Genomic DNA, 19,792 nt, shown 5'->3' on the forward strand with positions numbered 1-19,792 from the left:
CAATTTTATTTATATAGCGCCAAATCATGAAACATGTCATCTCAAGGCACTTTACAAAGTCAAGTTCAATCATATTATACAGATTGGGTCAGATTATACAGATTGGTCAAAAATGTCCTATATAAGGAAACCAGTTGATTGCATCAAAGTCCCGACAAGCAGCATTCACTCCTGGGGAACCGTAGAGCCACAGGAAGAGTCATCCGCATTGTACATGGCTTTGCTGCAATCCCTTTCCGTGTTGTGGAAAACATCTAGTGGCAGGATGCTGTTACAACACAATTAAAAATCAACATTTGCTACAGGAGGCACAGTTTTAGCCACTTTATACAATTTAAAAGGATATATGCCTCTACTTTATGACATGATATGCCTTTCTTGGCTCTTGAGGGCCGAATAAATTGCCTTGACGGGCCGGATTCGGCTCGCGGGACTTGAGTTTGACACTGACATCACATTTAATGTAAGGCAGTCACTTTTATTCGTGAAGACCATTTTCTTGTGCGTTACAATATTTCATATGATTCTTCACCATATTCACTCCATAACATCATGTGTATCAGCTTTGTTACCTGATTTGGTGATACTTATACCCTTTTGTACCCTTTTTTTAACCAAGAGTCAGTTAAATCCTATTATTGTCATACGCCCCCTGCTGGATTATCTAAGTAATGCACCACAGGTGGCGACTGTTTTATTCCAAAGTCCAATATGGTTGTATGCAAGTTTTAAAGGACAGCAATGTCTTTTTGAAAGGACTTAAAATGTAAACAAAAAAAAAATGTATTTTATTTGATCCGCAGCTTATAATGTCATATAGCAAATCATCAATTAAATATGCCTGGACAAATTCTCAGTTATCCGGATCATGATAACAGCAAACAGGCTTGAATTGGAAGCAACCGGATTTTTGCTCAGTTTTTCTGAAAATCTTTCAACACCTATCCAGGGGACTTAAGCCTATGGTTGGATTGCTGCTGTTTAAAAACACCTGGAGCTCCTTCACCTACCATGTCACTATAAACTGGCACTGTTTTGCCATCGGGGGCGGGGCTAAATAAAAGGCCCCCTTTTAATCATGCAATATGATTATATATGACTATAGTGCAATAGGGTTTTTCAAGTAGAAACGTGGTTTTAAGTGGTCAAAATGTTTTGTTTTATTGGATTTTTTAATTAAATATTTGCTGAATCTCCAGCTCCATGTGACCCTACCAACATCACCGCTTCCCTAAGCTGCCTCTCTGACGTGGTGACGGTGTCGTGGAGCGCCAGCGCCGGAGCGAATCGTTACGCGGTTGTGGCTGAGGCCAGCGGACTCGTGGACTCCTGCAACTCGACCGGTACCGCCTGTAATCTGACCGGGCTGCAGTGTGGCGAGAACTACACGGTTATGGTGCTGGCGGGGGACTCCAAGTGCAACAGCTCCATCCTGGCCAAAACCAACGTTATTACAGGTGAGTTCTCAGAATAAAGAGAATGTCACAAATTTACCCTGAAATAATGTCTTAGAACTTCCCCACATGACAACATATAAAATGTAAGCTATAATTTGGTCTTTTAATTCTAACATTATTGACTTCAGTAGTGTAAATTTCTGCCAAAGATATGTGTTGCAATCCCTGTCTGCTAGGAATGAAACTCTTATTATAGAATAAATAGATAAATAATCCAAATATAAGATCTATACATTTCAAAATACATAAAATCATGAAATCTCCTAGAATTTTTAATTCAAAGACCTTTAGAAAGGGCTGTTATTTCTTCATTTTTTTATAACTGGTGGCAAAAACGCAACACTGTATGAAAACTGTTGCAAAAAATAAATAACTCAAAAAGTAAATTTGATAATTTGAATAATAGTGCTATACTAATCAATATATTACACAAAGAGATGCATGCATCTATATTACTATATTAAAAGTTACAGATTGGAAACAAATGAGTACATTTAGAAAAAAATTATTTGATTTTTTTAAATTAATTTTAATGAACTATTTCATGATCCCTGTTCTCCAATACATCAGGAAGGGATTTAAACTGTGGCAAAAGCTCATGAAATAAACTCAGTCGTCTGATTGGTTAACCTGAATAGGAAGGCAGCTTCACACCAATCACCAGTTCAGTGTTAGTATACAGCTTAGATTTCAACCATAAAGTCTTATAAATGTTACATTACAGGCTTTTAAATAAATTGAGTTGATTTAAAAAAAGGTGTGGATTTCGAAAAATGGAAAAATTTAACGTTTTTTTTTATCCAAATGGAGAAAAAGTGTCAAGGTATAGAAGTTTAACCAGTTAAAACACATTTCAATGTCTTTTCTAGCAGATAAACACCATTCAGTGAAAATCAAACACCATTTCTTTCCATTCTGTCTGACACAAAGCTTTCTTTAAATAAGGCGTCTCATACGGTGTGTTTCCCATGCAGCTCCCTGCGCCCCAGTGATCAAGAACGACTCTCGTTCCTGCGTCACCAACCGCACCGTGGTCGCGTGGGTGGAGGACCGGGATGCCGTCAGCGTGACGGTCAACGCCACCTCCGACCGGGGACACTCGCTGTCCTGCAGCTCGGCCGCCAACAGCAGCTGTGTCCTGGACAACCTGCGATGCGGACACACCTACACGGCCCGGGCCGTAGCCACAGGAGTCCAGTGCAAGAGCAAACCCAGCCCTGCTTTTCAGATTGTCACAGGTTTGTCATCAGATAGCTATGTCAAGTTAAAAAAGAAAAGTCAAGTTTCTGTTAAATTGGAGTTTTGAACACCTGGCTGTCTTCTCTCCGTCAGCGCCGTGCACTCCTGCCAACGTGGAGAACCGGTACGACTGCGGGACGGGCATCGCCGTCCTGAGCTGGGACGAGGCTTTGGGCAGGGACAGCTTCTACGTTCGGGTCCGCTCCGGGAACCAGACGGTCTTCTGGACCACGAGCCAAGGCACCGACTTCTCGCTGCCTCCGCTGCAGTGCAGCCGCAGCTACGACGTGGAAGTCGTGGCCGTGGCTGGCACCTGCAACAGCAGCGTGCCAGGGGTCACGCAGATACAGACCGGTAAGGACGGCCGTCTGACACGGAGGCGCTAACATGTTTGTAGACGCTTGGCTTTCCTCTAAGTCATGAAGTGTGTAAAAAACTGAAAAAAAAATAGAGAAAGAACTTGAAAAGGCACCAGATCTGAATTTGAGGATACAATCCGACTGGATCTTCATACTGACGTGGAATGGTTAGTGTGTCAACGATGAAGGGATGCTGCATCATTTGATGAAAATTAAAAAGGATCAACCCACAGAGAGCTTAAGGCGAAGCCGCTGAGAAAGTAAAACTGAAAAACTGGTCCAGTTTGCTAAAATATCGTCGCAGAAACTCACAACGGTCCTCCGTGGTCGTTACGGCTCCCAGGTACGAATGATTGGTAATGTCGGGGCTCCTTATGAGCTGACAGAGGGTAAACTGGGGTATCTCCTCCCAGATCCTCACCAGGGCATCACTGCACTGCAAAAACATGATTAAAAAAAGTAAAGTTTGCTTGAAACTTGTGCATTTATCCTTGATTTAAGCAGGAAGGTTAAATGATCTGCCAATGGAACAAGATTATTGCACTTAAAATTGGAGCAACTCATCTCCATCATCCTATTTCAAGTGTTGTTTATCTAATTATGTTATTTTAAGTGTAAAAATACTGATTCCATTGGCATATAATATTCTTTACTTGCTCAAATTAAGGACAAATACACTAATTTCAAGAAATTTTTACTTATTTTTAATTCAGTTTTTGCAGTGTGAGCTCCAGGACAGTCTGTGCTCCAACCTGGTGGCATCAGATGGGCCTTAAAACGACGTCCCAGAGATGTTCTGTTGGATTTGGGTCAGGGGAGCGTGGAGGCCAGTCAGTGGTACCAAGGGGGCTGGGTGCATGCACCAGGAGGAACCCAGGGACCCACTGTAGCACCGAAGGGTCCTACAACCAGTCTAAGGGTTTCATCCCAGTACTTAATGGCAGTCAGGGTGCCGTCCTTTCCTGTGGTCATCTGATGGTGGCAACTTGGATCCTCTTTCTGCAGACATTATTTTGTGTTCAAAAACAGTTCCTGCTGTTTTACTTTTTATCTATTTTCCACAGATGGTTTATATAAACACGTACAATAATATAACCTTGCTCCTATTCCCATTCACCAGTAATATGACCCCATTGTCTACCCAGTCGCAAATCAGTCCATACTTTTAGCCGTTGAGCAATATGGAGTTAAATAAACTCACGCTACCTCTTTCCATTGTCTTGCTGAGCTTTCAAAGCTCGGCAAAGCGTTACCACACACCAGCGACTGGAAACTGCATTGTTGTTTTCCAGGAATGGGTTCAAGAGACTTTGCAAGAGACCTACGATCTACAATCGGTCACCGTCTCCAACAAAAAGTTACTTAGTTTTAGCTTTAAAGTTTAAAAAAAACAAAAAACATCCTAAACTTATCAGCACCACTTGCTCAAAGGTTTAGGTGCAGTATCTGTGCTTTTTTCCATAAATTTTTTTCTACATGGGAATGAGAAAACCCATCGAAATTGAAATGTATGCAACTGATTCTTTGTTAAAACCGCAAAAGTTTTTCATTTCGTGTTTGTTTTCGGCAGTAGAATACAGATCACAGATTGTTGGTGAAGATTCTCGAATCAATCAATAAATCCAGAACAAGGTTAAAGAATAAAACAACTAGACTTGTATTCTGAAGTCTGTTGACATCTTGAATAGGGAAAGCTTCCAGGATGCGAAGCAAAACGTCTTCAGCTTCAGAACAGAAGTCCAGTTGTTTTATTTTCTTAAACCTTTTTTTGGATCGATCACAGATTCAGATGATCCCCATCTTTCTTTTTTCCAAAATAAAAAGGCCGCCTTGTCTCTCTTCCCACCAGCTCCGTGCGCTCCCACCAATCTCAGCGCGTCCCTGTTGTGTGAAAACAACACGGCGGAGGTGAGCTGGCAGCACACCTCTGGGGCCGTGCAGTACACCGTGACGGCGGCGGGAAGAAACGGCGACCGCAAGCAGTGCACCACGAACACCTCAAGTTGCCAGCTACCCAACATGCAATGCGCCCAGACCTACATGATCGTCGTCAGCCCCTACTCCAACCGGTGCAAGGGCCAAGACACCGCCGCGTACACCTTTCATGCAGGTGAAAAACGAATGAGAGAAGTCACCTCAGTATGTTAACGAGATCAAAAATTGCAACTGAGATCTAATTTAGCTCAATATTTTGTTAAATAGAAGAAAGTGATGCTTCTTACTGAAGAGTGCTTGTATTTGTGGAGAGATGAGGATGAATATTTCCAGTAAAGTGCTGTTTTGTGACCACCTCCTTGCAGGCCCCTGCCCTCCCACCAACATCAGAGCGTCTTTGCAGTGTGCCGGCAACGCGGGCCATGTGACCTGGGACGCCGCACTGCGGGCGGAGACGTACGAGGTCGCCACGCTGCCTTCTGCCATGGATCAACACGTCCACAGCTGCTCCACCAACGGAACGAACTGTTCGCTCACAGGCCTGCACTGCGGCGAGACGGTCGCCATCACTGTGGTCACCATGGAGAGAGGCTGCAGGAGCAAGCCCAGCGACCCGCTCATGTTCAAAACAGGTCAGACGACCTAACCGTGGGTCTTTTTGTTTAATCATCAACTTTATTTATAAAACGTTTCAACACCAGCCACTGCTGACAAAAGTGCTGAACAGCAAAAGCAATGAAATGACACTAAAGGATAAAATAAAAAAAACTAAGTACACAATAATAAATGAAGAAACTTGCTACAAACACAGTAAAACAGTGCTAAAACAGAAAAAACAACAACACTGGTACAAATGTAGTATAATCAAATCTCAGTCTCCAAACTACAATGATAATGTGCATTTATCCACAGAGGTAATATTTGGTCTAATCTGACTAGACTACACTATACACACATGTTATGTAGCAAAAACATGTTTTTCCTTCCACAGTGGAGTTTTGTGCAGTGCGTTAATAGCGGCCAGTACAGTTGAGGATCATTTTAAAACAATAAGTCAACCATCTTGGGTCCTTTCCAGGGCATAAACACTATTCTGTTTGTCCACAAAGTACAGCTACATAAAGTCTACACACCACCATTAAATTGGCAAGTTTTGTTTGCAAGTTTTTGTTTTGCAATAAAAAAAAAATTTTTTAGATTTGTCTCTTAGTAGCACTATAAAAGATTTTTTCTTATAGAAAAATGCATCGGGTTATACATTTTTTAAGGTCTGAATTGTTATAAATTGAGACTTTTTTTCATGCACAGTTGTCATACTATAGGATTCACACAGTGGCCTATGCCTGATCAGAAATTATGTTTGTGATTGGTTGGGGAGAATGTGATGACTGTAATCTTAACCTACATGATAGGCTAGAATGCAAAAGGAAGGAAAACTGTTATTGTATTGAACTTTTTATTGACCCTTTTTTCTACTATCGATATATATTGTTATTGAATTATCATCCAACCCTAATCTGTATGGGAGATCAGCACAAAGACAGTGAAATATCTTTGCCTGGCTTGTTGACAGTGATCTGCGCCCCCACTGGCGTGACCGCGGTGACAACCTGCAGCAACAGCGACATCACCGTAAGCTGGAACCTGAGTCCGGAGACCGGCGCCCAGTACTTCATCCACTCCCAAAAAGAGGGCGGGGCGGCCGCCAACTTGACAACGCCGCAGCCGTTTCACGTGGTCAGCGGCCTGCGCTGCGGCGAGCTGTACACGTTTAAGGTCGCCGCTGTGAACGCTCAGTGCAGCAGCGTCTTCAGCGAGGAGATCCAAGCTGAAACAGGTGCGTATCTGGATGTCTAGTGTGCTGCAATAAATGTTTCTTTTAATTTCAAGGTGCTTTTTCTCCGCCTAGGACTTTAAAATCCCCAAAAAACTGTAAAAGGCAAAAAATTATAGAATGACCAGAACGCTTACATAAAAAATATGTGTATTTCACCTGAAATAGTTTAACTGTAGTGGGCAATAATGAATTATTTTGCCTAACTTTGCACTGGTGCATCGACAAACAGTTTCAGTCCTGGTTTTCACTTTAATAAATAAGAATTTCGTCTATAAGAAATACTTTTCTGAAATAATGTGCAACTAAACCTCCTCATATATTACTTTTCTGTCTGGGATGTTTTCTTGTCTTTTCCATTTTTTAATGAGCGCATAAGAGAAGTGAACCTGTACGTTAATGCAAGTGAATATTAATTTATTTACCTAATTCAAGTCAAACATGCAGGTTCCTCTCCATTTAGTGGCATCCCGGGAAAATATGCCTTAAAATCCTTATATCAAGAATATAATGCAACAGTTACATGCTCCATATGCTATGAACTTACATATTTCATGCTAATGTAATAATTAGCCAGTTGGCCTGAGTTTCACGGCAGCATCGCCCAAAATGCGTAATGTCACAGAGTGATAGGAGCTCCGATGAGAAACGGAGGAAGGAAGGAAACAGGCAGATAGCTGATATAGTCATCACAATGTTTTTTAATATCGCTGCAAGCCTTAAAATATATTAAATTTTTATATAAAGAAAAAAACCTAATGGTGAATCACACTGTGGGAAGAAAGACACGCATAACTTTCTTTTGATCATTTTTTTTTTTTTTTTGTCTAAATCTGCTCAAACCATTCTTATTGTGTTGGCTCTCCAATCAGAATGTAGTCATTTATAATGGCTAGAAGTGTTGTGAAAATGAAAACAAACATTTTATTCCCTTTTCAGTCTAGTTTTCGATAACTCATACCGCTTGAATTCAGCTTTTTTTTTTTCTCCCGTTATGTCTCAGCTCCTTGCCCTCCGACCAACCTGACGGTCAGAACCGAATGCGGCACCAATCTGGCGACTCTGACCTGGGCTCCCAGCAGGTACGCCGTCTCCTACGCCGCCACCTTCACCGGCACCCACGGCCACGTGGCTTCCTGCTTCGCCAACACCACCAGCTGCGCCGTGAAGGTGGACTGTGGACGCCAGTACTCGGCAGTCGTGGTCGCCTCCACTGACACCTGCAACGGCACCAGATCGGCTGCTTTAACCTTCGACGCAGGTACGTGAAAATCTGTTACCTTCTAGACCAGGGGTGTCAAACATATGGCCCGCGGGCCGGATACTGCTTTTGCAATAGTGCTCCGCTTGATTTATGAATGTGAATAGTTTTATTATGATTCATGCGGGGAATATCTCAAATGATATGGACAATACAATGGACAAAAGGTGAAAGAAAGAGGAGATAAAAGGAGGAGAATGATAAAACAATTATTGAAAAAAAACATGTACTTTGTTTAATTGAAAATATGCAGTCCCTATATTGTCCACGAGGGGCGCTGTGTTTTAATTAGCAGATTAAGCTTCAGGTGTGGAAAAAGTTTAATCATTTCTTAATTTTTATCTGTTTGATGTATTTTGTCATGCAGGACAGTGTTTTTAAGTTCTAAAAAATGTGAATAAATGTTTTTTTAACATTGTATAATCACTGTGATCAGTTCTAATGCATAATGCACAAGTAAATGTTTAACTGAGTAAAAGTATTGTTGAAATTGCACATACTTTTCTTAAAAACGCTGAGGTTATTCATAATATATTGTGTAAAAGTGAAATTAATTTAATATAAAAATCAACAACAAGTCCACATTTATTAGTTATATTTAATCTTGCAATGAGTTAACTCGTGTGGACACCCCTGTTCTAGACTCTTCTTCACCTCACTTTCTGACGTTTGTACCTCACGAATGACCCTGTCATCGATCCGTTTCCTCCGTCAGCTCCATGTCTGCCCGACCGGGTGGAAGCGGAGCTCAACTGCACTGCCAACTCTTTTGCGGTGCGGTGGAGAGGAACCCTGGGTGATTTTGGCATGTACACGGCCATAGCCATCGGCAGTGACAGCTCACGCGCGAGCTGCGACTCCGCCGGCACTCAGTGCACCATCGGCAGCCTGAAATGTGGCGTCCTCTACAGCATCGTTGTCACCACAGCCTCCATCGACTGTGGGACCATTGACGGCTCGGACTACCAGATGTACTCAGGTAGCGAAAGCAACGGGAAACCAACGCAGATTAGACAGATGTGGACAGATGGAGGCCTCTGACTGTCTTAGAGTGCAACACACCAGAAATAAAAGCCGTTAAAGAAGTTTAGGACGTTTAAATAATCTATTGCTAGCAGTAAGTGGTCCTCCACTGATGTCATACAAGAAACACATAAAGTACAAATACATATCATAAAGTAAGACAGTATTGGTACTAGTTGAGTTATACTTCTTAGGTGTTAAATCAATATTTATATGCGAATAATGTTTTGGGAGGTTGCAATAAAGTATGCTGGGTCGGCGTCAACCCCTCCCACCCTCCACCTTGCCCCACTGACCTGCATTTAGCCGAAGGATGAAGGAGTGTCTGAAAATAGATCAGATAATAAAAGCAATAAAAAGACTGGATCGTAATTTTACAAACGATCAATAACTGTTAATACAGAATTAAAAGAATGGAAATAAATGCTTTGAATAATAGTTATACAGATGTGTCAACAACATATGAATTTATTTGTTTAAATAACTAATGAAAAAGAACTGAAATCAATTTTGTTTTAAAATCATATGTGATCATTTCAGTATTCATTTCTTTTTTATAATTCATGTGCTGCTGTGCACTACAAACAACTTTCACTGTGACCAGAACCTGTGATTGGTTAACCTGCACAGCGAGTCGAATTCAAACTAATCACCTTTAGCTAGAAAAACTATTTTTAGTCCCACCATCTGACTGACTATCCATGTCTTTAAGGGCCAAAATGCAATGGTTTAATAAATAAATAACAATTACTTTAAATTTTATTCTAATAAGTCCTGAAATGTTTTACTAAACACATGTATAATTATTTTAATATGTAATGAATTAAATTGAAGGTCCCACGCTGAATCACATAAATGTGTAATATAATATAATACAATATAATGTAATATAATATAATATAATATAATATGATATAAATGTAGGTGATCTGCATGCATTAGCTGACCAGTTAGTGGGCGGGGCTGTGGTTGATCTCGTTAACCAATCACGTGTTTGAATCTATTTGATGAGTTACAGCGACAGTTTAACCTATTTCATGGAGTGCTAGCAAATAATTAAACACAAACAAAACATAAATTATTATGAATAACATGAATTCAGATTTGTATGTATTATTTCTACAAATAAATGCATTACAATCCCAATTTCCTTTTATATATATAGACGTATGTTTATTACGGTGCTTGGAAGGAAAAGTCGCTGATCCAGTGTCAGTTTACTACTGTTAACTATGTCACCAAGGATGTATGTAAAGATATATTTCCACTGGGCATTTGACGTGGACATTTGTCACAACTCCTGCTCATATTTGCGTCATCACTTTTATTGTATTCCTGTTTTACGCACCAGCTCCCTGCAAGCCAGACAACGTGTCGGTGAACCTGCAGTGCAGCACCGGCGTGGCGCTGGTCACCTGGGAGAACTCGGGCCCGGATCAGCATCAGGTGGTGACCGCCGTGGACGGCAGAGGACAGGCCGCCGTCTGCAACGCCAGCAGCTCCAACTGCACCCTGGACCAGCTGGAATGCGGGAAGAAGTACGCCGTGAGCGTCGTCGGCCACACCAACTCCTGCAGCAGCGAGCCCGCCCTCGCCAAAGAACTCAGCACAGGTACGAGACAGGAGAACGATCCAAATGGAGATGATCCAAATGGAGTTCAACCGTGACAATGAAGCACGATAAATCTGAAGCCAGTGCAGAAGATCGTGGACTCTGACAAAGCTGTCTCTGTTCTCCTGAAAGCTCCGTGCATCCCCACCCACCTCAAAGCCACGGTGGACTGTGACAGCGGGATCACCACCGTGTTGTGGGACGAAGCTCTCGGCGCCGCGTCGTACGCCGTCTACGCCCGCGGAAGCCTGGGCGACGACGTCGAGGGAACCAGCCAAAGCACCAACTATAACTTCTTTAACCTGCCGTGTGGGCAGGACTACAACATTACAGTGGTGGCTCAACACGACGCCTGCGTCAGCGCGGCGAGTGAAACCATCACGGTCAGCTCGGGTAAGAGACCAGATGAGCTCAGACTAACACTATAAGGGCTTCACTTTAAATATTCTCCTAGGTTCATCCTCTCATCTAAACTATCTAAACTACAGCTACACATAAATTCTGTTTGAAGATAAAAAAATATGTTTTTATTCTAAAGGTTAAATTAACGATTTATCTTACTTTGCAGACAATCAGGATGGTAGTAAAATAGTCAGAAGGTGGAAAATATAAAAGTTTGCCAACGGCAAAGAAAGTCCTTACGAAATTTACGCATTAAAGAATCCTCTTAAAGAGGAAGCTTTATTGATCCTTATTTGACAAATGCATTATGAAAGGGTCTTTTATTTATTTAATTGTGTGAAAGTATCCACAGTATATAGAGCATTGATCAGTGTTGGTAAATATCATGTTTTCAAAGTGTCACCATCTTTGCAGGCATTGAAAAAACTGTTTTTTGTGTTTAAACCATGACAAAATCGATCAAAAAACGTTGATTGATTGATTGATTGATTGATTGATTGATTGATTGATTGATTGATTGATGGACTGATTGATTGATTGACTGGTTGATTGATTCATTCATTTATTGAGTGGTGGACTGGTTGGTTAATTGATTGATTGACTGGTTGATTGATTTTTTTTATTGATTGAGTGACTGAAATTTCCAGTTTTAATTGTCTAAATTTGATGCAAAAACTGGAATTTGTACAGAACCAGTTGCATAAATGGACGAAAAAAGTCTCCAATGCCTTTAAGCACTTTCAATCTTGCTGTTACTGAAAAGTGCTTTATAAGTAAACTTGCATTTTAAGAACGATTTTAAACTTTTCAGATTGTTGTCATTTTATGCTCTTGTAATAGCTGCCGTTAGGTGTTTCTAAAACCACACGTCAAAAGAGGCAACCCTAGTCAACGGGCACAGTCATCATTTGGCTAAAACAGCATAAAAATGCTCTTCACGTGCGTCTTTTTGCACCCTGCTCTGTTCAGGTCCGTGTCCCCACAGCGGTCTGCAGACCTCGCTGCAGTGCGACACCAACACGGTGCAGGTGTCCTGGACTCCTGGAAGGGGCATCCTGAGCTACAACGCCTTGGCCGATCCCTTCAGCAACGCAGCAGAGCAGAGCTGCTCCACCAACGGCTCCTCCTGCAACGTCACCTCGCTGCGCTGCGGGGAGACTTACAGGGTCAGCGTCAGTGGACAGGGACAGACCTGCCCCAGTCCTTCCCAGAACTGGAACAGGATAAATGCAGGTGGGCTCCCTCATGCCGTTGAATTACTTTATGCATATATAGTGTAATTATTACACGGATACCATTTGTAAAGTTCCAAAAAAGTAAAAAAACAAAACAACTGGACTTTTATTCGAAGTTTGAAGACGTTTCGCTTCCTATCCAGAAAGCTCTTTCAATTTAAAAAGTCTGTAGTAGTTTGGAGTTGCAAACTATATACTACTGCCCAACAAAGGCCTTGTAATGGCAAATTAAACCGAAACTGGTCCACGCCTCTGCAATGGGGAGTCGTTAGGGTCGTTATTGGCTTGGCTTACCAGAGCGATGTTTTGATCACCCTTATGAGGGTGAGGATTGTGGCAATAATTGGAAAGAATTAACCTTATAGCTGTATTACAAGTTTTTGAGAGTTGGAACCCAAGGCCTCCTCCTCTGTTTAAGGTTTATTTTTCTCTTTTAACGTAGATGGCTTCCTTCACACCCCTCTCAAACCATCTGTCTTCTTTGTCCAAAATGTGAACATGTTGGTCCTCAAAGAGTGTCCTTTGTCCTTAAGGTGTAGGTGGACAGCAGAGTCTTGTCCTGAGGAGGTAGCTCTCCTGTGTTGAGCCATGCGTCTGTGGAGAGGTTGTTTGGTTTCTCCAATATAAAGATCAGAACATTCCTCACTGACTGAACTGCATTTTGAATTGAGAAAGATTTCTCGATACGAAGTGAAACGTCTTTAAACTTCGAATAAAAGTCCAGTTGTTTTGTTTTTTAACTTTTTTGGAATGACCATGACCTGGATGACTGCGGATCTTCACCAGCACCATTTGTAAAGGTTGAGGTTTTTATTTGCATTCCTGAAAATCTTTGTCTTTAAACCAGAAAACAAAAGCATATTTTTCCTGTGGGTACTTCCTGTGATGATGCCTGAAAATGATCTCTCACTCTCTCTCTCTCTCTCTCTCGACCAGCTCCATGTCCTCCCACCCAGCTCAGGGTCAACTCTTCCTGCACGTCGAACAACATCTCGGTGTCATGGCAGGCCTCGCAGGGCTCGGTGTCCTACATGGCCGCGGCAGAAAACGCCGACGGTCGCCAGTGGTCGTGCAACACGAGCGGCACCGCCTGCCAAATACCCGGACTGCTGTGTGGACAGGAGTACAAGGTCTACGTCGTTGGTATCGACCTGGCCTGCTTCGGCGCCAAGAGTGAAGTGGAGACAATTCGTACTGGTGAATATCTAGACGTTTTTCTAATTGTCCTGTTATCTGCCAAAAAAAAAACAAAAAAACGACTAAAGCTACAGTGTGAGCATCAGTTTTTAAACGACTCCTGTGGCCTTTATGCCTCCTCTTTAGCTCCGTGCGTTCCAAGAAACATCCAGAAACATCTGGACTGTCCCTCTGGAGTCCTCAACGTGACCTGGGAATCCACGGGCAACTTCACACGGTTCCGGGCTTCTGTAGAGAACGGGCGGGGCCACGTCAGCGTCTGCCGGACGGAAAAGCATTACTGCGTGGTGCGCAACATGGAGTGCGGGACGACGTACAATGTGACCGTTACAGCCCAGGACGAGGCGTGCAACAGCTCCCTCAGCCCCATAAAGCAAGTTAGAACAGGTGGGGCTCGACGACACAGAAAACAACCATGGGGGGGGTTCATGCATGCATTGCATCCTGGGAGATCCTCTCTTTCTGGGCCCTCCTGTCAGGATGGTCTTCCCATTGGTGGAGCACCTTACTCTTCCGTTATGTCCTCTCTTTCCCGTCTTATATCTTACTTTCTCCCCTCAGCTCCCTGTCCGCTGTCGTCCTTCCATCCTCGCGTGAACTGCAGCAGCGGCGTCGTGTCGGTCGCCTGGAACAGCAGCGTGCCGGGGGTCGTGTACACCGTCTCCGCCGTCGACGCAGCGGGCCGCGCACACAACTGCAGCGGCACGAGCAGCGGCTGCAGCCTGAACACGCTGGAGTGCGGGACGGAGTACAACGTCACCGTCAGACCGTCCGCGGACGCGTGCGTGGGCCGGGACGGCGCCACCATAACCATCAGAACAGGTGCTCAGAAAAAAATGTTTTCCTCTCATTCCAACCACCTTCGTCCTCCCTAAAAAGTAGGAAAAGGCTGATGGGAAGTTCCTTTAGATTTTTATTACATACTTACTGAAGAAGTAGGGTATAATCTGAGCAGTGAAGGCAGCATTACAGTCATGTAATATGACCGAGTGAAAGCAAAAAAAACTACAGGTCCAAGCACTGAACCTTGTGGAACTCCATGAGTAATTTCCAGTGTTGTAGTCAAGTCACTATGCCTCGAGTCCGAGTCCAGGTTCGAGTCTCCAGTGTTCAAGTCCGAGTTAAGTCCAAGTCATTAAAAAAAAAATCTGAGTCGAGCGCGAGTCAAGTCAATTAACTCGTCCGAGTGGAGTCACTATTGATCCAAGTCGAGTCCTTATTGATCAAGTCGAGTCCAAGTTCTGCACTAAAGTAAGCATAGCCTACATGTTTTTAAACTAAAAAAAAAATCCACACTCCACCACATTGCACTAATAATTTAGATATTAAAATCATGCATCAAATAATATTCTAATGACATATTAAAATTATAGCCTAATGATATAAAAAAAAAGGTAGAGTCTTTTTCTCAATTTCCGAGTCAGAATGATCTGAATGTAGGAGTCCGAGTCCAAGTTCGAGTCATCAGTGCTCAAGTCCAAGTCAAGTCACGAGTCTCTAAAGTTAGCTAATGACTCGGACTCGAGTTCGAGTCTCGGACTCGAGTACTACAACACTGGTAATTTCTACCAAAAGTCAAAGGTTAAACAAGAGATTGAAAAGCTCTTTCATAAGCATCCTTAGATAGGAAATTCTTTTTGACCAATCTGTATAATCTGATTGAATTTGACTTTGGAAAGTGCCTTAAAATGACATGTTTCATGAATTGGCGCTATATAAATAAAACTTAATTGAATTGAATATGCGTACAAGTGAAAAGTGTTCATGTTTGATAATTAAAAATGGCCCAGATGTTATGTTGAGCAGTGTGAATTACAACTGAATCTGAAACCTGTGGTTCTCCATTGAAGGAAACCAATTTAACGATCTTGTCCCTCCTCGCCTTCAGTTCCCTGCGTGCCTCGGCTGTCAGACGTGGAGATCGACTGTCTGACAAACTCGGCGTGGGTGACGTTTGACGTGTCCGCCGGGGCTGAGGGATACATCATCGTCACGGCGGACAGCCGGGGCGCCGTGCAGACATTCGAGTGCAACTCCACATCCGACGGGATGTGCGCTCTGCCGGCCCTGGCCTGCAGCCAGAATCTCACCTTTACCTTGATGGCCCAGAACGAACAGTGCATCAGCGCGGCCAGCAATGCCGTCGCCACCGAAACGGGTAAAAAATACAAAGAAACTTTAGGCAGATGACATTTTTTAAATGGGAACAGGCATGTTTGCTATACAGATCTTATCGTTATGGAGATATTATCACCTAATGTTGTGTCTGGGGAATTGTGTTGCACTGTTGACTTGCTGTAAGAAGGTCTCAGGTTAAAATCCAGGCTTTGGGTCTTTCTGCATGGAGTTTGCACGTTCTCTCCGTGCATGCCTGGGTTCTCTCTGGGTTCTCCCCACAGTCCAAAAACATGACTGTTGGGTTAATTGGTCTCGCTAAATTGCCCTTAGGTATGAGTGTGTGTGCTTGGATGTTTGTCCTGTTTGTCTCAGTGTTGCGCTGGGATGGAGTGGGGAATAATTGTGCGATATGGCTGAAAAATGTATCACAAAACAAGCCTGTCACATCAGATAATTATTGATATATTTATTTTTACCCATTTGAAATAAGGATCATGCAAAAAAAAAAAGGCTGAAATTAAATTGTAACCCTATTTAAACGTAACCTTTAAGTTTTTAAAAAGAGGTCAGCCTCAACACTAAACTTGCTTAGCTTGGCTTACAACCTCAGCATGCCGTTCATTAAGCGCCATCAATGGCACATACTGACATATCTCTATAAAAAATATGTTTATTAGTCTCATGAGTGCTCAGAATTTGCCTTCACTGCAAAAATGGAACTAAAAATAAGTAAAATGTTCTTAAAATAAGTGTATTTGTCCTTAATTTGAGCAGGTAAATAAGATGATTTGCCAATGGAACAAGATTTTTGCACTTCAAATAAGAACAATTCATCTCAATCATCTTATTTCAAGTGCAGGATGTCTAATTATCTTATTTTAGGGGTCAAAATACTCATTCCATTGGCAGATAATCTTATTTACCTGCTCAAATCTAGGACAAAAACACAAATTTTAAGAACATTTTACTTATTTTTAGATCCGTTTTTGCAGTGTTTCAATAATCACTTGGTGAACGTTTCTAACATTTTCTTCTCCCTCCTCAGCGCCGTGTCCTCCTCAGGGTATAATGGAGACCGTAAACTGCGACAACGGCACCCTCTCGATCAACTGGTCAGCCGTTTCCGGTGCAGTAACGTACACGGCCACACTGGAAGAGCTCAGCGGTGCCAAACCCAGCTGCTGCACCACATCCGCCACCGGCTGTGACATCAGAGACCTGCCGTGTGGAGAGATGTACATCCTGCACGTAACGGCGGAGGGACGCACCTGCAACAGCTCGGAGAGCGACGGGGTCATCACAAGGACAGGTGCATGTCGCAGACACTCGACCAGAATCGTTTTGTTTTCAGCGGACAGAGCCTGATTGTAAATCTCCCCCCTTGTCAGTGGCATGCGTGCCAGAGAACCTCAAGGCCAACCTGATCTGCAGCAGCAACGTGGCCTCCATGTCGTGGGGCTACAGCCGCGGCGGACAGCTCTACACGGTGAGAGCGGTCGGCGCCAGCGGCCACGTGTCCGAGTGCAGGTCGCCCGACAACCGGTGCGAGCTGACGGACCTGCGGTGCGGAGAGAATTACACGGCTGCCGTGACGGGCGAGGACATGCGCTGCAGGAGCAAACCCAGCGACACCGTGAAGATCAAGACTGGTATGAGCTCAGAGTTTGCATCCTGGATCCCGTCAAACATACAAATAAAGAGCGAATAAAACTGTCAGCCCACTGACTCCCATATTGCCTAATAAGCTAAAGTTCTGAAAACATGATTTATGTCTGAACTTGAGGAAATGAAGGTCACTTAATTGGCATCAAATTCACAGTGTTCTGCTGTGTCGTGACAGGGAGAGTCACTTTTCTCTCCCTGTCCCACCGCCTATCTGTAGATGAAACTTTGTGGTTCTCTGAGTGTCCTAAACTGGTTGGACAAGTATTTGTTGAATTAAGTAGACGCTAAATGATGCCATCATCAATTAGGGCTACAGTATCAAATGCATTGTCAGGTGATGGGGTAGCATTCTCTTCATAAGGTACGTGGTCTACGTAAAACAGCGGCGGCCAAAATTGTAGCAACACAGGCCAAAATCAGCAAATTAAAAGTCCCTGCGGCCATTTTTTTTGTTACTAAGTAAAGCCACAATAATAATTTTTGTGTGAATTCTTTTCTTTTAATCTACTTAGCATAAAATAAATAAAGTCTTTAGTTTTTCCCCAGAAAAAAAAACAAGAACTTTAACTATGTGGGTGTGGCCATGGTTGTTTTTGGTTAAAAAAAAAAAGGCGCTAGATGTTTGTTTGCCATCAGAATCAGAAATACTTTAATAATAAAAGTGAAAATGGAAAAAAACGTGGCTAACATTTTTCATTTAAGAATATATACATTTGTTATTAAAAGTCTCATTCTAAAAACTTACAAAAAAAAAAGTGTCCATCTGCATCAGCTGCTTTTTATTGGAGGGCCAAATTTGTGCCGCTCTTGGACTGTGGCTGGGGGGGCCACAGAGAATCATTCCAGGTGCTGCAGATGGCCCCCGGGCCGCACATTGGACACACCTGACCTAAAGCATTGTAATGAGAGGCAGATGTGAGCTCATGTGACGGGCATATAAGACGGAAGAGGTTTGCTGTTAGGCATATTAAATATTTTAGCAATAATGTTGATTTATCAGATTCCTAAACGCCGTATGTAAAACCATAAAATGCTGTGTTCATCTACTGTTGCTGTGTAGCGATCTACATTTATATACCTAAAAAGCCTTAAAGTAAATCAGTTATTATCAGTGTTGCATGATGTTGCATTCAATAATTCGCTGCAGCTCTCTTAGCATGAACTTTCAGTGTTTTCACCTTCAAATAAAAGTATTTCCTGACATTTACCTGACCTTTTCTCACCCTGACTATATCTACCTAAATTAAAGGTTACCGTGTGAGATTTTGCTACTGCAATTAAAGATTAATTTATTTTAAGGCTTAACCAGAAGGACAGTAAATATGGAGGGTGAATAGTGAAATAGATATGACTAGTTTATAACTTGACAGTCAAATGTGACAGCGATGTCTGTCTTCTTGATTGGCGCTAATCTCTTTTCGTCGACTTGCACCATCAGTGCCGTGCACGCCCCAGAATACGTCGGCCGTGATGGACTGTGGGGCCAACTCCCTCGTCGTCTCCTGGTCTGAGAGCGCCGGGGCCGACTCCTACGTCGCCACGCTGCAGGACAGCTACGGCCGGAGCACCAGCTGCCAGGGAACCACCGAGGGCTCGTGCAACGTGACAGGGGTCGGCTGCGGCCAGGTCTACCACGTCTCCGTGGTCTCCTCCGATGGATACTGCAGCAGCCCGGCCACGGGTGTCCTCGACACGCCTTCAGGTAGGAGAGGAATCATCCCCAAGGACGCAGACCAGGACCACATTTATAAGGGGAAACTGACGGCTGTCCGTTTGTTTCCAGTGCCGTGTAAGCCAAGGAACATCAAGGCAGTGATGGACTGCTACACAAAGACAGCCCGGGTATCCTGGTACCCGAGCGACGGCGCTTTGTCCTACGCGGCGGTGGCCTCCACTGCGTCGGATCATAACGTCACCTGTGAGACCAACGCGACCTCCTGTGAGCTGGAAGGGCTGCGCTGCGGTCAGAGCTACGCTGTGTCTGTGAAAGCCGTGGGAGAGAGCTGCAGCAGCGGCGCCGACATGACCGGAGAGCTGGTCACCGGTGAGCAGGCTAGCAACAGGCATGACCGAGGCGCACGTTTAGCCATCACAGCCAAGATAGCGGAGTAATATAAGTACCTGGGTGTTAACCTGAACCATCAGGTGGACTAGAGTCAGAGCAGACTCCGCCTCCTGAGGAGACTGAGGTTTTTTGTGTGTCCTGTCTGGCAGCGTAGTTTTAAGGATTGTTGTCTTAATGCTAAAAAAGAGCCCAACAGATTTTACCTTCACAAGTGGAGCCTTACTGCTTTCACCGTAGATTTAAACACGCAAGAAGCTCTATTGGAATTTATGCTGGGACTATTTCATGTTCAATGGACACTGAAACGGGAAGGTAGAAGAGGAAAAAAAGGACAGATGAGACAAAATGCTAAAAGGGAGAAAAGGTGAAAGAAAAAGAGGAGAGAAAAAG

General features: G+C 43.3%; 1 protein-coding gene across 1 annotated transcript in view; it reads left to right on the forward strand.

Moving 5' to 3' along the window:
- Window positions 1–19,792, forward strand: part of LOC105936915 — a 62,989-nt gene that overhangs the window by 18,073 nt on the left and 25,124 nt on the right. Inside the window, exons 17-35 of the mRNA XM_036141644.1 lie at window positions 1,200–1,457; window positions 2,432–2,695; window positions 2,790–3,050; window positions 4,905–5,165; window positions 5,356–5,622; window positions 6,564–6,827; window positions 7,828–8,085; window positions 8,801–9,064; window positions 10,460–10,720; window positions 10,853–11,113; window positions 12,092–12,355; window positions 13,294–13,554; window positions 13,681–13,941; window positions 14,116–14,376; window positions 15,443–15,712; window positions 16,718–16,981; window positions 17,061–17,321; window positions 18,776–19,039; window positions 19,121–19,381. Of these exons, the coding sequence (XP_035997537.1) occupies window positions 1,200–1,457; window positions 2,432–2,695; window positions 2,790–3,050; window positions 4,905–5,165; window positions 5,356–5,622; window positions 6,564–6,827; window positions 7,828–8,085; window positions 8,801–9,064; window positions 10,460–10,720; window positions 10,853–11,113; window positions 12,092–12,355; window positions 13,294–13,554; window positions 13,681–13,941; window positions 14,116–14,376; window positions 15,443–15,712; window positions 16,718–16,981; window positions 17,061–17,321; window positions 18,776–19,039; window positions 19,121–19,381 (4,986 nt within the window). The remainder of the gene's footprint in view (window positions 1–1,199; window positions 1,458–2,431; window positions 2,696–2,789; window positions 3,051–4,904; window positions 5,166–5,355; window positions 5,623–6,563; window positions 6,828–7,827; window positions 8,086–8,800; window positions 9,065–10,459; window positions 10,721–10,852; window positions 11,114–12,091; window positions 12,356–13,293; window positions 13,555–13,680; window positions 13,942–14,115; window positions 14,377–15,442; window positions 15,713–16,717; window positions 16,982–17,060; window positions 17,322–18,775; window positions 19,040–19,120; window positions 19,382–19,792) is intronic.

Source organism: Fundulus heteroclitus, chromosome 9 (genome assembly GCF_011125445.2).
Source record: "Fundulus heteroclitus isolate FHET01 chromosome 9, MU-UCD_Fhet_4.1, whole genome shotgun sequence".
Classification (NCBI taxonomy): Eukaryota; Metazoa; Chordata; class Actinopteri; order Cyprinodontiformes; family Fundulidae; genus Fundulus; species Fundulus heteroclitus.